This window comes from Lonchura striata, chromosome 22, assembly GCF_050655825.1.
Source record: "Lonchura striata isolate lonStrDom1 chromosome 22, ASM5065582v1, whole genome shotgun sequence".
NCBI lineage: Eukaryota > Metazoa > Chordata > Aves > Passeriformes > Estrildidae > Lonchura > Lonchura striata.
Window position 1 is genome coordinate 3,749,329 of NC_140724.1, and position 15,206 is coordinate 3,764,534.

The following is a 15,206-nucleotide window of genomic DNA, read 5'->3' on the forward strand; positions in this document are numbered from 1 at the left end:
CCGCTGTGGGGCCAGGGGTGTTCCTGCCCCAAAGGAATTTTCCCATCCCCAGTGATGGGATCAGGGCCTGCAGAGCTGGGATGGGCTCCACTTCCAGCTCCATTTCCCCATTTCATTCCTGCTTTGGGGTTTTTTTGGTAATTTTTTAATGAATTTACCAGAATAGAACCTAAACTGGGAACAAGGCAGGGATTGGGGCTGATTTTCCATCTGGGAAGAGCAGCAGGAGGGAGGGAGGGAGGGAGTGTGGGAGCAGCTGGACCGAGGTCATCCCTCCCCACCCTGCGAGGGGGAGCATCCACAGTGAGAATTCCCAGGACAAATCCCTGTATTTATGGTCCTAAAAAAACCCCCCAAAACTATCCCTGACTGGGATTCCAGGACTCTGGGAAGCAGGAGAAGAAATAACCAGGATGGGGCTTCCAAAACCCTGGATGGTGCTGAAATTGTGGGGTTTGGGGGTGATAAGGAAAGAATTTCACTTAGAAACTCTGGCTTTTGGGGAATAATCAGCTGGAAATGGGATCAGGGAATGCTCAGGGATGTTGTGCTGAAATTGTGGGGTTTGGGGTGACAAGGGAAGAATTTCACTTATAAATTACAACTTTTGGGGAATAATCAGCTGGAAATGGGATTGGGGGTTGCTCAGGGACGTATTTTCCTGGCTGGAGGAGGGATGGGGCAGGTTTGGGTGCTGAGCACCTAAAAATAGGGATGGATTTGGGGGATTTTGGGATAGTTCCTCACTCAAACCTCACTCCAAGGAGTTGTGTCCCAGTTTTTGGTGCTGCTGAGACACTCAAGGTCACTCACAGGATGAACAGGGATGGAAAGAACCCCAAAGCCAGGAGAAAAACCCCAAACCTGGGACAAAAGCCCAAATCCAGGACCAAAACCACAAACCTGGGACAGAAACCCCAAATCCTGGACCAAAACCCCAAATCCTGGACCAAAACCCCAAATCCTGGACCAAAACCCCAAATCCTGGACCAAAACCCCAAATCCTGGACCAAAACCCCAAATCCTGGACCAAAACCCCAAATCCTGGACCAAAACCCCAAATCCAGGACAAACCCCTCGCTCGTTCTTTGCTCAGGTCCTGCGGTTTTATTCCAAAGGATCCTGGAGCGGAGGGAGAGGGACCGGAACCAGGGAGAAAAGCAGAACTGCGGGATTTGGGGGAGGCAGAACTCCAGGATTTGGGGGAGCAGAACTGCGGGATTTGGGGGAGCAGAACTGCGGGATTTTGGGGAGCAGAACTGTGGGATTTGGGGAAGCAGAACTGCGGGATTTGGGGAGGCGGAACTGCGGGATTTGGGGGAGCAGAACTGTGGGATTTGGGGAAGCAGAACTCCGGGATTTGGGGAGGCAGAACTCCAGGATTTGGGGAGGCGGAACTGCGGGATTTGGGGGAGCAGAACTGTGGGATTTGGGGAAGTGGAACTGTGGGATTTGGGGAGGCAGAACTGCGGGATTTGGGGAAGAGGAACTGCGGGATTTGGGGGAGCAGAACTGCGGGATTTGGGGAAGATTTTGGGATCTGGGGCAGAGGAGGAGATTTGGGGTTGGAAACCCTGAGCAGCAAAAAAAAAAAATCAGCTGAGACAGGGACATTTCCCCAAAGGAGCACCCAGAAATTCAGTTTAGAGCTCATTTTGAATTTAGATCTCATTTTCAGTTTTGATCTAATTTTTAGTTTAGGTCTCATTTTCAGTTCAGATTTTATTTTCAGTTTCGGCCCCATTTTTAGTTTAGATCTCATTTTCGGTTTAGATTTAATTGTCAGTTTAGATCTCATTTCCAGTTTAGACCTCAATTTTAGTTTAGTTTTATTTTCAGTTTCGATTTTTCCTGTTTAAATCTAATTTCTATTTTGGATCTCATTTCCAGTTTAGATTTCATTTCCAGTTTAGATTTCATTTTCAGTTTATTTTCCAGTTCAGATCTCATTGCCAGCTCAGATCTCATTTCCAGTTTAGATCTCATTTCCAGCTTAGTTCTGATTTTCAGTTCAGATCTCATTTCTAGTTTAGATTTAATTCTCAGTTTAGATTTAATTTCCAGCTCAGATCTCATTCCCAGCTCAATCCCCTTTTCCCAGCCCAGCCCGGTCCCTCCCAGTGGAACATTCCCAGCCCAGCCCGTGCAGTGCGGGATGCTCCGAGCCGGGTTTAGCTAAACTCGGTGTTTGAGCCGGGTTTAGTTAAACTTGGTGCCTGTCCGAACCGGTTTTAGTTAAGCTCGGTGTCAGAGCCCGAGTTTGAGCCGGGTTTAGTTAAGCTCGGTGTCTGTGCCGGGTTTAGCTAAGCTCGGTGTCTGTGCCGGGTTTAGTTAAGCTCGATGTCCGAGCCGGGTTTAGCTAAACTCGGTGTCCGAGCCGGGTTTAGTTAAGCTCGGTGTCTGTGCCGGGTTTAGTTAAACTCGGTGTCCGAGCCGGGTTTAGCTAAACTCGGTGTCTGTGCCGGGTTTAGCTAAACTCGGTGTCAGAGCCGGGTTTAGTTAAGCTCGGTGTCTGTGCCGGGTTTAGCTAAACTCGGTGTCAGAGCCGGGTTTAGTTAAGCTCGGTGTCCGTGCCGGGTTTAGCTAAACTCGGTGTCCGAGCGGGTTTAGTTAAGCTCGGTGTCTGTGCCGGGTTTAGCTAAACTCGATGTCCAAGCCGGGTTTAGTTAAGCTCGGTGTCTGTGCCGGGTTTAGTTAAGCTGGGTGTCCGAGCCAGGTTTAGCTAAACTCGGTGTTTGAGCCGGGTTTAGTTAAACTTGGTGCCTGTCCGAACCGGTTTTAGTTAAGCTCGGTGTCAGAGCCCGAGTTTGAGCCGGGTTTAGTTAAGCTCGGTGTCTGTGCCCGGGTTTGTGCCGGGTTTAGCTAAACTCGGTGTCTGTGTCGGTTTTAGTTAAGCTCGGTGTCCGAGCCGGGTTTAGTTAAGCTCGGTGTCTGTGCCGGGTTTAGTTAAACTCGGTGTCCGAGCCGGGTTTAGTTAAGTTCGGTGTCCGAGCCGGGTTTAGTTAAACTCGATGTCCAAGCCGGGTTTAGTTAAACTCGATGTCCGAGCCGGGTTTAGCTAAGCTCGGGGAGCGAAAGGCGCGCGGTTCGGGCAGAGGCGCTCCCAGCTCAGTTAATTGAATTAATTAACAAACATGCAGCGGTTTCTGCTGTTCCCGAGCCGGGAGGAGATGTCCGTCCGTCCTTCCCTGCCTCTGGAATCCGCCATCCCGGCACTGCCCGATAGCAAAAGTTACTTTTTATTTTGAGACAATCCCAAAGCCGCGGCTCGGCCTCCAAAAGTTCTGATTTATCCAGAAATTCTGATAGCGAGAGAAAACTTCCCAGCTCCTGAGCCCGCGTGTCCTCCACTCCCTGCCCTCCCTTCCCCTGGAATTTCACCCCTGGAATTTTTGCCTCCTCTGCGTGGGAGCGCACGATTCACCAGGAAAAAGAGAAATCCCAAAAAAATCCCGTGAAAAAAGGGGGGAAATCCGGGCAGAAATCCCAAAAAGTCCTGTGAAAAAAAGGGGAAAAACCGCCCAAAAAAAATCCCGTGGAAAAAGGGGGAAATCCGCCAAAAAAATCCCGTGGAAAAAGGGGGAAATCCGGGCAGAAATCCCAAAAAGTCCTGTGAAAAAAAAGGGAAAATCCGCCCCAAAAATCACGTGGAAAAAGAGGGAAATCCGGGCAGAAATCCCCAAAAATCCTGTGGAAAAAGGGGAAATCCGGGCAGAAATCCCCAAAAATCCTGTGGAAAAAGGGGGAAATCCGGGCAGAAATCCCCAAAAATCCTGTGGAAAAAGGGAAAATCCGGGCAGTTCCTTCCCGTTCTTTGTTGGCTGCGTTTCCCTGCTCCAAGAGGGATTTTCGTGGGAAGAGCAGGAATCAGAGGAACATTCCCGGAGCTTCCCAGGGAAGGAACCTCGGTGGATTTTTGCTTTGCTGAGCCACTCCAGCTGCCAAAATGCATTTCCAGCTGAGAAAACCCATTCAAATTCATTTAAGGAAGCATCCAGGAAATATGGAAGGAAGTATTCAGGAAATATTTCAATTAATATTCAGGAAATATTTCGGAAAATATTCCTTCATGTCTAGTGTAAAAAGGAAATAATAAAGGAAATCGCCTTTATTCCCACACTTTTCCCATGGAACTGGTCACACTTTAAGTGCAATTCGATTTTAAAATGTTACATTTTTGCTGTTCTGCGAGCGCAAATGGGATTTTTTTTCCCCCCTAAAAACGACCCGTTGGGATCTTCCTGCTGCTGTTGTGGTGACCCAGCGCTGGGAATTCCATGGAATTCCGGGGTGATTTCCCTTGGAAAAATACAGTTTTAGGTGGAGCCCTGGAGCCGCTGCCGCTTTGCCAGCACCCGGATATGCAAAGCTCGTCTGTCACTGCCCCATTGTCCCTCGCGGGTGGCACCCGGGCCACCTCCGGGTGGCACTGCCAGGGACGGGGCAGCCCCGAGTCCCTGCGGATTCCCAGGGAGTTGCCATCCAACCCTGAATTAAGTGGAATTAAAACGTTGGTTTGGTTTTTTTTTCTGGTTATTTCAGTGTTGGTGGTCACAGAGGTTTGTGCTGCCGCTGAAAATCCCGCCCCAATCTCCTCTAGGAAGAGCAACAGAGTTAAACCACCCCAAATTTAGGGAAAAAATGATATTTTCCACCTAAAAATGTGGTTTCTACCAGGAGGGGCTCCAAGCCCTGTCCAGCCTGGATTTGGGCACTTCCAGGCATGGAGCAGTCATGGATTCCTGGGAATTCTCAGAGCATTGCAATCAAACACTGAATTAATTGTTATTAAAATGTTTGGCTTATTTTTAGTTATTTCAGTGTTAGTGAGGATCAAACTTTGAGCTGCCACTACTGCCAATCCCTCTGCTCTGAAATTAAGGAAAAACTGGGGATTTTCATCCCAAAAAAGCAGTTTTTACCAGGAGGAGCTCCAGGGATTCCCCAGGGCAGGTAGGGCCAGGCACCCTCAGCTCCAGCCTGGATTTGGGCACTTCCAGGCATGGAGCAGCCACGGATTCCCTGGGAATTCCCAGAACATTGCAATCAAACACTGAATTAATTGTTATTAAAATTTTTGGCTTCTTTTGGTTATTTCAGTGTTGGTGGCCACAGAGGTTTGTGCTGCCGCTGAAAATCCCGCCTAAGGAAGAGCAACACAGAGTTAAACCACCCCAAATTTAGGGAAAAAAAATTATATTTTCCACCTAAAAATGTGGTTTCTACCAGGAGGGGCTCCCAGCCCTGTCCAGCCTGGATTTGGGCACTTCCAGGCATGGAGCAGTCATGGATTCCTGGGAATTCCCAGAGCATTGCCATCAAAAACTGAATTAAGTGCAACCAAATTTTTTGTTTTTCTTTGGACAGCATTCTTTACCACTACAAAAGGCTGTCACTGCAATCCCTCCCCTCTGCATTGAAGGAAAACCCAAATCTTTCAGATCTTTCCACCCAAAAAATCCATTTCTACCAGGAGGGGCTCCAAGAATTGATGTAGAGGCAGGGCAGGTAGGGCCAAGCACCCTCAGCTCCAGCCTGGATTTGGGCACTTCCAGGCATGGAGCAGCCACGGATTCCCTGGGAATTCCCAGAGCACTGAAATTAATTTTTTTTTCAGTTATTTCAGCGTTAATGGCGAGAAATTTCACGCTGCTGCTACAAGATGCTGTCACTGCAATCCCTCCCCTTGGACTGAAGTTACAACCAGACCTTTTCCACCCAAAAAATCCATTTCTACCAGGAGGGGCTCCAGGAATGGACGTAGTAGAGGCAGGGCAGGTAGGGCCAAGCACCCTCAGCTCCAGCCTGGATTTGGGCACTTCCAGGCATGGAGAGCCACAGATCCCTGGGAATTCCCAGAGCATTGCCATCAAAAACCGAATTAAGTGCAACCAAAACTTTTGTTTTTCTTTGGACAGCATTCTCTACCGCTATGAAAGGCTGTCACTGCAATCCCTCCCCTTGGACTGAAGTTACAACCAGATCTTTTCCACCCAAAAAATCCATTTCTACCAGGAAGGGCTCCAGGAATGGACATAGTAGAGGCAGGGCAGGTAGGGCCAGGCGCCCCTGAGCGCCAGCAGCGACATTCCCGGGAATTCTGGCGCTTCCTGCCGCGAGTCCGAGCGGCTCATCCCGGCCACCGCCTGTTTCCTCTTGGTCTTGTACCTCCTGTTCTGGAACCAGATCTTCACCTGGGTCTCGGTGAGCTGCAGGTGCCGGGCCAGGTGCGCTCGCTCCGGGGCTGACAGGTATTTCTGGTGGCTGAATTTGCGCTCCAGTTCGATCACCTGGCTGTGCGAAAAGGCGGCTCGGGAGCGTTTGCCCTGCCGGGGAGGCCGCGCGGCCACGGGGGAACGCTCGGGCACGAACGGCTCCGCCGGGGCGTCTGCCGGGGAAAAAGTGGGAAAGAAGCGCTTGGGAAAATCCCCGCCTGGATAAAAACCTCCACATGGAGAAATACCCCCACTTGGATAAAAATCCCACTGGGATAAAAATTCCCACCTGGACAAAAATCTCCATCTGGCCTAAAATCCCCACCTGGATAAACATTCCCACCTGGACGAAAATCTCCACCTGGATAAAAATCCCCACTTGGAGAAACATCCCTGACCCAAGCTCAGAACTCCTGATCCATCCCTGACCCAAGCTCAGACATTCCTGATCCATCCCTGATCCATCCCTGATCCATCCCTGACCCAAACTCAGACATTCCTGATCCATCCCTAATCCATTCCAGATAATTTCCCGTTCCATTCCCAATCAATTTCTGATCAGTCCCTGATCCATTCCTCAAACCAAGCACAGACTTTCCTGATCCATTCTTGATCCATCCCTGATCCATTCCCGATCCATTCCCAATCATTTCCCAATCCATCCCTCATCCATCCCTGCTCCATCCCTGCTCCATCCCCGCTCCATCCCTGATCCATCCCCGCTCCATCCCTGATCCAGCCCTGATCTATTCCCAATCCATCCCAGCCCTGATTATTCCAAATAATTTCTCAATCCATCCCTGATCCATCCCAGTCCATTCCTGATCAATCTCTCATCCATCCCTGATCCATTCCCGATGAACTCCTGATCACTTCCCGATCCATCTGTGATCCGTTCCCGATAAATTTCCCGATCCATCCCCGCTCCATCCCTGCTCCCTTCCCGCTCCATCCCTGCTCCCTTCCCGCTCCATCCCGGCTCCCTTCCCGCTCCATCCCTGATCCATCCCCCTCCCTTCCCGCTCCCTCCCCGCTCCCTTCCCGCTCCATCCCGGCTCCATCCCGGCTCCATCCCCGCTCCATCCCTGATCCATCCCGGCTCCATCCCGTCTCTATCCCCGCTCCCTTCCCGCTCCCTTCCCGCTCCATCCCCGCTCCATCCCCGGCTCCATCCCCGGCTCCATCCCCGGCTCCATCCCCGCTCCATCCCCGCTCCGTCCCCGCTCCCTTCCCGCTCCATCCCTGATCCATCCCCACTCCATCCCCGCTCCCTTCCCGCTCCATCCCCGCTCCCTCCCCGCTCCCTCCCCGCTCCATCCCGTCTCTATCCCCGCTCCATCCCGTCTCTATCCCCGCTCCATCCCGTCTCTATCCCCGCTCCCTTCCCGCTCCCTCCCGCTCCATCCCCGCCCCGGTGCGGCCGCTCCGCCGTCTCCCGCCCGCTCCCGTTACCTGTGTGGGGTCCCTGCGCTGTCCCCGCGGCTCCGGAGCTCCGGGGACCCCCGGGGGTCGCTCCCGCTCCCAGCCCGGCATTCCCGGGGCTCTCCGGGCTGCCCGCTCCCAGCCCCGCATTCCCGGGGCTCTCCCGGCTGCCCGCTCCCAGCCCCGCATTCCCGGGGCTCTCCCGGCTGCCCGCTCCCAGCCCCGCATTCCCGGGGCTCTCGGGCGCATCGCAGAGGATGTCCTGGATGAGGAAGGACGCGCGGGGCCTGGCGGGGCCGGCCCGGGGCTGCGGGTCTGCCCCGGGGGAGCCGCTCATGGCCGGGGGGCTGCGGGCCGCGCCCCGCCGCTCATGCCCCGCTCCTGCCGCTGCCCGCGGCTCGCTGCATCCCCGCCCGGCCCGGCCCCGCATTTATCCGGCCCGGGCCAAACCTCCCGGGGCTGATTGGAGCGCCGGGCCCGGTTCACGCCCTTGGCTCCCGCCGGCCCTGGGGCCGCCGCCCCGTCCCGGCTGCTCGGGGCGTCCCTCCCGGGGATCTGGGGGTCACCGCCGCCCCTCAGCGCCTCCCTCGCTTCCTTTGCTCACGGATCCCACCCCGGAGCTGGAGACGGGAGAGAATTTTGGGATCAAAATGCGTCCACGCCGGGTTGTTTTTGGGGAGAGCATCCTTGGAGGATGTTGTGCATGCAGCGCCCCAGTGCCAGCCCTGCTTCCCTTCGCTTATGGGGGCGATTTCCAGCCCTGGGCTCTTCGGGAAAACGCTGCTTTCAGAAGGGAAAGCGGAAAAAGAAAATGTTTGGGTGGGTTTAAATTTATTTTGAGGGTCTTCCTCAAACGGCTGCACTTTGATGCACTCTGAAAACGGGAAAATGTCAAAGAGGTTTTTGTCAGCGGCTCCCACGAGAGCTTGGGGATGATTTTAAAGCCGGGGAGAGCAGCTCCAGAGGCAAATTCTGGCATGGAAAAAGCTGAAGGTTTCAGCCTGACCCTCAGACTAATTCCTCAATTCATTAAGAAGCCTGAACACCTTTTACAACACCCAAAAGGAGCAAAACCTTCCCAAATCCAAGAAAAACCACGAAGGGAGCTGCCTGCTAGAACAAATCCTCTCCTGAGGACCGGATTCATTTGTGGTTGTTCTTCCAGAGTTTCTGTTTGGAAAACAACCCCAAAAAGGGGAAAAAATCAGCCTCGGGACCCCCAGATGTGGGGAACACGGGATTAAAAATTCACCCTGTGCCATCCCAAGGCAAATCCACCTCCTGAGGAAGATCCCGTGGGAGCTCTGGTGATGCTCATGAGCAGAATCCCCGGGAATTGCGGGCGTTTTATATTGAAATAAATCTCTAAATACGAATTTCTCAGGGACCTCCTCCAGCTCTGCTGCCTCCAAACCCCTTTTCCTGCTGGAATATCAGCACTGATCCCTTCTTTTATTCCCAAACCCAGCCCCTCCAGCCGCTAAACCCGGGCCTGTTGGGTTTTTTTTTACCCTTAAAAAGGGAAACAAAAGATTTCCCTCAAATCCCCTGCGGACTTTGTTGATTTTTCAGGAGGTGTTTGGTTACAGCCGCCTCAAGCCGCCAGCCGGTTGTGCAAACGTGCCCCAAACTCGGATTTTCCAGCCTTTTTTCCTTCTGCAGCCTCTGGTTTGGGAATTATCCCCCTCCCAAACTCACGGAGCGCTTGGAAAACTCAGCAGCTCCAAAGGCTCTGCCTGGTTTTAGGGAATTTGGGAAGAGTTATGAAGGAATTTGGAATAGTCTGAGCTGGAAGGGACCCGCGGGGATGAGCGAGTCCAAATCCCGGCCCTGCCCTGGGCAATCCCAACAATCCCGTCCCGGAGCTCCTCCAGCTCTCACGATTCCCATTTCCAGGCGTTTTTTCCTGAGGGAAGCAATTTCCCTCCTTGATTTCTGCCTTAATTTGGGGGAGTTTCCTGGGATTTGCCGCGGTTTGTGGCTGAACCTCCAAGGAAATCTCCCGGTGTTGGTCGGGATTCCAGGTGATCCCAGAGGAATTCCCAGTGCCAGCAGCAATTCCCAGCGCGGGGAAAAGGGAAAATCCCTGAGGAACTGCAGGAAAAGGGAAAATCCCTGAGGAACTGCAGGGGAAAGGAATGCCCTGTGGAATTGCAGGGAAAAGGGAATTCTTTGTGGAATTGCAGGGAAAAGGAATTCCCTGTGGAATTGAAGGGAAAAGGAATTCCCTGTGGAATTGAAGGGAAAAGGGAATTCCCTGTGGAATTGCAGGGAAAGGGAAAACCCCTGTGGAACTGCAGGAAAAGAGAAAATATCTGTGGAATTGTAGGGAAAGGGATTCCCTGTGGAATTGCAGGGAAAGGGAAAACCCCTGTGGAACCGCAGTAAAAGGGATTCCCTGTAGAATTGAAGGGAAAAGGAATTCCCCGTGGAACTGCAGGGAAAAGGAATTCCCTGTGGTAAAATTCAAAACACAAAGTGAGAAATGACAAGAGAGCGAAAACACGATTTCACCGATCAGTTTTTATTTGCAAATAATAATAATAATAATAATCATAGTAACAACCATATTAATAATAAAGGCAGAAATCGATACCTGTGTTGGGAGTCATTAAGAAAAACAAATCTAGAAATAAAATTTCTAAACTTTAGAAATAAATCTAGAAAACACATGAACACAAAGCATTAAATATTGTCCATTTAAAAAAGCGCAGGGATGTGCACGGCTCTTATTTTCCAGTTATCCCGAGGAAGGAAAAGCAATGTCCGGGTGGCATCCTGGGGGAGCAAATCCCTCGGGACGGGAAGGGCCAGACTCCAGATGATTGTGCTTCACAATCGATCATTTCTAATTGTCGCGTGCCCAAAGTCTCCGCGCTGTGGGGCAGCGTCCCCGGGGTCGTTCCGCTCCCCGGGCCGGCAGCAATCCCTCGGCTTCGCTCCTGTCCGGTCGGGGCCGGGCTCTGGAGCAGCGGAGCTCCCCCGGCGCCTTTTCGCCGCTCAGCCCCGGCTCCCCGCGCCGATTCCCGCAGGCGGAGCCGGCGGCTGGCGCTGGGCACGGCCGGCGGTGCCAGCCGGGCGCACCCCGGGGTACCCCAGAGCGCCGCCGCCGCGGAAGGAGCCGCGGGGAAAAGCGCCTGGAATTCCAGCGGGAGGAACCGCGCAGGGAGCAATGCCACGAGGAGCAATCCCTCGAGGAGGAATTGCCGGCAAGGGCCGGGAGCCCCCCAGGCAGGGTTTGCCGTCCCGCACCAGCACCGGCACCGGCACCCGGCGCGGCGGCGGCGCGGGCGGCGCCGGGCACCGCTCCGGCCGCTGCCTCTTGCTCTTGTAGCGCCGGTTCTGGAACCAGATCTTCACCTGCGTGGGGCTGAGCTGCAGGAGCCCCGCCAGCTGCTCCCGCTCGGGCCCCGACAGGTATTTCTGCCGCTGGAAGCGCCGCTCCAGCTCCAGCAGCTGAGCCTGCGAGAACAGAACGCGCGGCCGCCGCCGCGGCCCCGGAGCCCGGCCGGGCTCCCCCGGCTTCGCCTCGGCCTCAAAGCTCCGGGCGAGCAGAGGTTTTCCTGCCGCAGGGGGAAAAATAAAGCGGGGTCAGCCCTAAATCCAGCTCTGATCTCAGCGAGAGGGAGGGATCAAATGGGGAATGGCAAAAGTAAAGCAAAGTCAGCCCCAAATCCAGCTCTGATCCCGGAGAGAGGGAGGGATCAAATGGGGAATGGCAAAAATAAAGAAAAATAAAGAAAAGTAAAGAAAAATAAAGAAAAATAAAGAAAAATAAAATAAAGAAAAATAAAGAGAAGTCAGCCCCAAATCCATCTCTGTTCCCGGAGAAAGGGAGGGATCAAATGGAATGGGGAATGGCAAAAATAAAGCAAAGTCAGTCCCAAATTCAGCTCTGATCCCAGCGAGAGGGAGGGATCAAATGGGGAATGGCAAAAATAAAGCAAAGTCAGCCCCAAATCCAGCTCTGATCCCGGAGAGAGGGAGGGATCAAATGGAATGGGGAATGGCAAAAATAAAGCAAAGTCAGTCCCAAATCCAGGTCTGATCCCAGCGAGAGGCAGTAATCAAATCGGGAATGGCACCCCTTGGGAATAGGATGGAGTAGGGCTGACAGTTTGTAAAGTCTGATACTTGATAAATTTAATATGAATTTCCCCGTGATATTTATTGAGAATTCAATAAAATCCTTTTTTTTTTTTTTTTCTTCCCTCTCCTAATGATGTTTTGCCACCGTTGTCCGAGAGACACAAAGAAAGGCGGGCACACAGCAGGTTCGAGTATTCCAGACCCCGAAATCCCCTTTTCCCACCATTCTGCTGTGGAATCCAGACCTCCGGCAGGATCTGCCTCCAGCTCCAGGAAAGGAGAATCCCACATTTGTCTGAATTTCGGAAAAAAAAAAAAAAAACCCACCAAAACCACCAGCAAAAAACCAACAAAACAAAACAAAACAAAACTCCGAAGGAGCGGAGGAGGGAAAATCATTAATTCTGAGTCGCTGCTTTGGGGGATTTCTGATTTGCTGGGGATTTGCGCGGCAGAGCAGCAGCCGGGATCAGGTCCAGCTCCGGCTGGGATGCTCTGGGATACCTCGGCAGGGAATTTGGGAGTTCCAGGGGTGCTGGATGGTGGAAGGGGTGAAGGGGACAGAATCCTCCCCTGTCCCATCCCTGTCCCATCCCTGTCCCTGTCCCATCCCTGTCCCATCCCTGTCCCTGTCCCTGTCCCTGTCCCATCCCTGTCCCTGTCCCTGTCCCTGTCCCTGTCCCTTGTCCCTGTCCCTGTCCCTGTCCCTGTCCCTGTCCCTGTCCCATCCCTGTCCCTGTCCCTGTCCCTGTCCCTGTCCCATCCCTGTCCCTGTCCCTTTCCCTGTCCCTGTCCCATCCCTGTCCCTGTCCCTGTCCCTGTCCCTGTCCCTGTCCCTGTCCCTGTCCCTGTCCCTGTCCCTGTCCCTGTCCCTGTCCCATCCCTGTCCCTGTCCCTGTCCCTGTCCCTGTCCCAGTCTGCCCAGTGCTCCCGCTCTGCCCCCGCTGCTTTCCGCGCTCTGCCGCCGCCGGGCCTCGGGGAAACGGGAGCAGAGGAAATTTTTGGGATTTTTTGCTGCGGGCAGAAGCTCCGATCCCCCCTCGGGGATCCTCGGCGCTCCCGGGCCCGGGCGTGTCCCCAGCGGGGCCAGCTCACGGAGCGCGACACCGCGGTGCCATCGAAAGGGGTGGCGATGGGTGACCTCGGGCAGGGAAAACCCCTCGAAATCCCAAATCCACCCCCAGCCCCATCCACCCCCGGATCGGCCCGTTTCCCCCAGGGCAGCCGGAGCAGCGGGGATGCGCGGGGGATGCGCGGGGGATGCTCGGGGGATGCGCGGGGATGCCCGAAAATGCTCCAAACCAGGGGATAAAAAACAGTGGGAAAAGGGAAAAGGGAGGAAAAAGGAGAACCACCGGCACCGGCGGGTGCGAGGATGCCGCGCTGCCCTCGGGATCCGCGCCGGGGGAACGCGAGCGGCTCCGCGGGGTCCCCCCGGTGCTTCCTGCGCCCGTCTCCGCGGGGTCCCGCGGGCACTTACGCGGCCGCGGCTCGTCCTGCCCGGCGGGGCTGCGGGCGGCTCGGGCCGGGGGGGCGGCTCGGGGACCCCCGGGAGCCTCCAGGCTGAGGATGTGCCTCACCGAGAAGGGCGTGGGCAGCATCTCCGGGCGCGGGGGGCGCGGGGCTGCCGCGGCCACCGAGCGCCGCCGGCCCCGAGCCACGGAGCGCCCCCGGCCCGGGGGGGGTCCCCGGGGGTCCGGGGATGGAGGGGACGGAGGGGATGGAGGGACAGTGCCGGGAGGGCTCTCCCTGCCGCCCGGGGTGCTCCGGCTCCCCATGCGCTGCCCCCTGAGCCGCGAGGAAGGAGCAGCCCCTTCCCTGCGTGTTTCCAAAACAAGGGAAGCGGGAAGGAGCGCAGGGAGGGGGGCAGGGGGTGCCGGGCTTTGGGCTGAGCCGCAATAAAACAAATCCAGTCCATTTGAGCTCCATTAAGGTCGCATTAGCGAGCGGCTCCGGCAGATAAGCGCTGATAAGGAGCGCGGACCACCAAGCTCCTGCGGGAGGGGGGGGGACGCTGGGACGGGGACGTGGGACAGCTTCGGGCCCCAGTTCCCTCCCAGTTTGTCCCAGTTTGTCCCAGTTTGTCCCAGTTTGTCCCAGCGCTTCCTCGGCTGAGCTAGCAGAGCTTTTCCAGGGCATGGAGAGGGGCGAAGGTACCCCCATGAATTTGGGCAGCGGGGTCGGGTCCTGGCACGCCGTGGGACAGCGGGGGAGGTCCTGGGGGAGCCCCTCGGGCCGTGGGGCGATGCTGGGCCTTATCTGAGCGCAGGGAGCGGCGATTTCAATTAAAATTCCTGGCCGGGCTCGGGGCTGGTGTTCGCTGATAGCCCTGACAGAGCCGCGCTCGCCGCGGCCGCGCTGCGCCGGTGCCTCCGGCCCCACCGAAAGCGGCCGGGAGGGGAGGCTGAATAAATAAACGGCCCCAAAGCAGGCGAGGAAGCGAGGGGCTGCAAAAGAGGGAAAATAAATACGGTGGCTCGGCGAGAAAAGTGCTCAGAGCCCCCCACGCGTCGCTCCTAATTCCTGGGAAAGAGCCGGGGTCAGTCCCAGCCTCTGGCTCCGGGGGTTCGGCTCGCAGCCACGGCACATCCCTGCTCATGGGCTCTTACCGAAGGGGTTTTCCAAGTTTTCCAACCTTTCTGTGATTCCGTGATTCCCGTTTCCCCGTGTAAAGTGGGAATTTTGGCCGGACACATCACGGGAATCGCCGAGCTCACCTCCCCAGGTTTGCAGGCTCAGGGCTCAGCATCCCCTCAGCATCTTCTGAATCCCTTCGCTGAGGGACGCCCAGGCCCTGCCCGGTGATTTCTCTCCTCTTACACTCTCCTCTGAGATGCCTTTTTTTGCCTTGTTTTGACCTTTCTTTCCGGTTTTTTTTATTTTTTATTTTTTGTCTCTTTTTGCCTCTCCTTCTTTTTTTTTTTTCTGCCATTTTTAGCCTTTTTTTTTGCCATTTCCCCCATTTTTCCCCCCACGCTTGTGTTATTTCACCCTCAACCCACCCCCCAAACCTCTCAGAACGAGGCTGCAGCTCCTCAGGCTGGATCCTCCAGCCCTGCCCGAGCTGCCCTGCCTCAGTTTCCCTGCTCCAAACGCCCTCCACGAGGCCGGGAGCGCGTCCCGCTCGCCCGGGGGATTCATTGCCACGTCTGGCCGGTTTGTTTGGGGCTGCGGCGGTAATTTTACACCTCGGCTCGGGGCCGGCGCCAAGGTGAAATGCTTGGCTGCGATCGAGACGAGCAGGAAGGAATTGGGGGAAGTGGCTTTATCCGCCCCTAATGACTCCGGGATTAATGGACGGGCGGGGTTTGGCTCCCGGGACCCGCGGGCAGACGAGGCACCGGCTGGGCTGAGCGATGGAAAATGGATTTTCGTGGCCCAGGATGGCTTTGGGGCCGCGTGGCCGCCCCCATCCCTCCCCCTGCGCATCCCACAGGTCACATCCAGCCCTGCCTTGCTGGCAGGCGGCTTCTGGAGCAT

At 55.2% G+C, this 15,206-nt stretch overlaps 2 protein-coding genes across 2 annotated transcripts; both read right to left on the minus strand.

Annotated features, from left to right (window-relative positions):
- Positions 1-4,090: 4,090 nt before the first annotated feature.
- On the minus strand, positions 4,091-8,082 carry NKX3-1 (NK3 homeobox 1). Its single transcript, XM_085559225.1, has 2 exons — positions 7,668-8,082; positions 4,091-6,388 (listed from the first exon to the last, which is right to left on the minus strand). The coding sequence occupies exons 1-2, from the start codon at positions 8,065-8,067 to the stop codon at positions 6,009-6,011; spliced, it is 780 nt and encodes a 259-aa protein (XP_085415351.1). The 5' UTR covers positions 8,068-8,082; the 3' UTR covers positions 4,091-6,008.
- A 2,555-nt stretch (positions 8,083-10,637) lies between these two features.
- On the minus strand, positions 10,638-13,327 carry NKX2-6 (NK2 homeobox 6). Its single transcript, XM_085559099.1, has 2 exons — positions 13,213-13,327; positions 10,638-11,206 (listed from the first exon to the last, which is right to left on the minus strand). The coding sequence occupies exons 1-2, from the start codon at positions 13,325-13,327 to the stop codon at positions 10,638-10,640; spliced, it is 684 nt and encodes a 227-aa protein (XP_085415225.1).
- Positions 13,328-15,206: the final 1,879 nt, after the last annotated feature.

Excerpts from the sequence above, each read along its gene's own strand:
- NKX2-6 (XM_085559099.1), bottom strand. The coding sequence starts at position 13,327 with ATGCTGCCCACGCCCTTCTCGGTGAGGCACATCCTCAGCCTGGAGGCT. Across the intron at positions 11,207-13,212 it reads CGCCGGGCAGGACGAGCCGC|CGGCAGGAAAACCTCTGCTC; the intron begins GGCCGCGTAAGT and ends TTTTTCCCCCTG.
- NKX3-1 (XM_085559225.1), bottom strand. The coding sequence starts at position 8,067 with ATGCGGGGCCGGGCCGGGCGGGGATGCAGCGAGCCGCGGGCAGCGGCA. Across the intron at positions 6,389-7,667 it reads AGCGCAGGGACCCCACACAG|ACGCCCCGGCGGAGCCGTTC; the intron begins GTAACGGGAGCG and ends TTTCCCCGGCAG.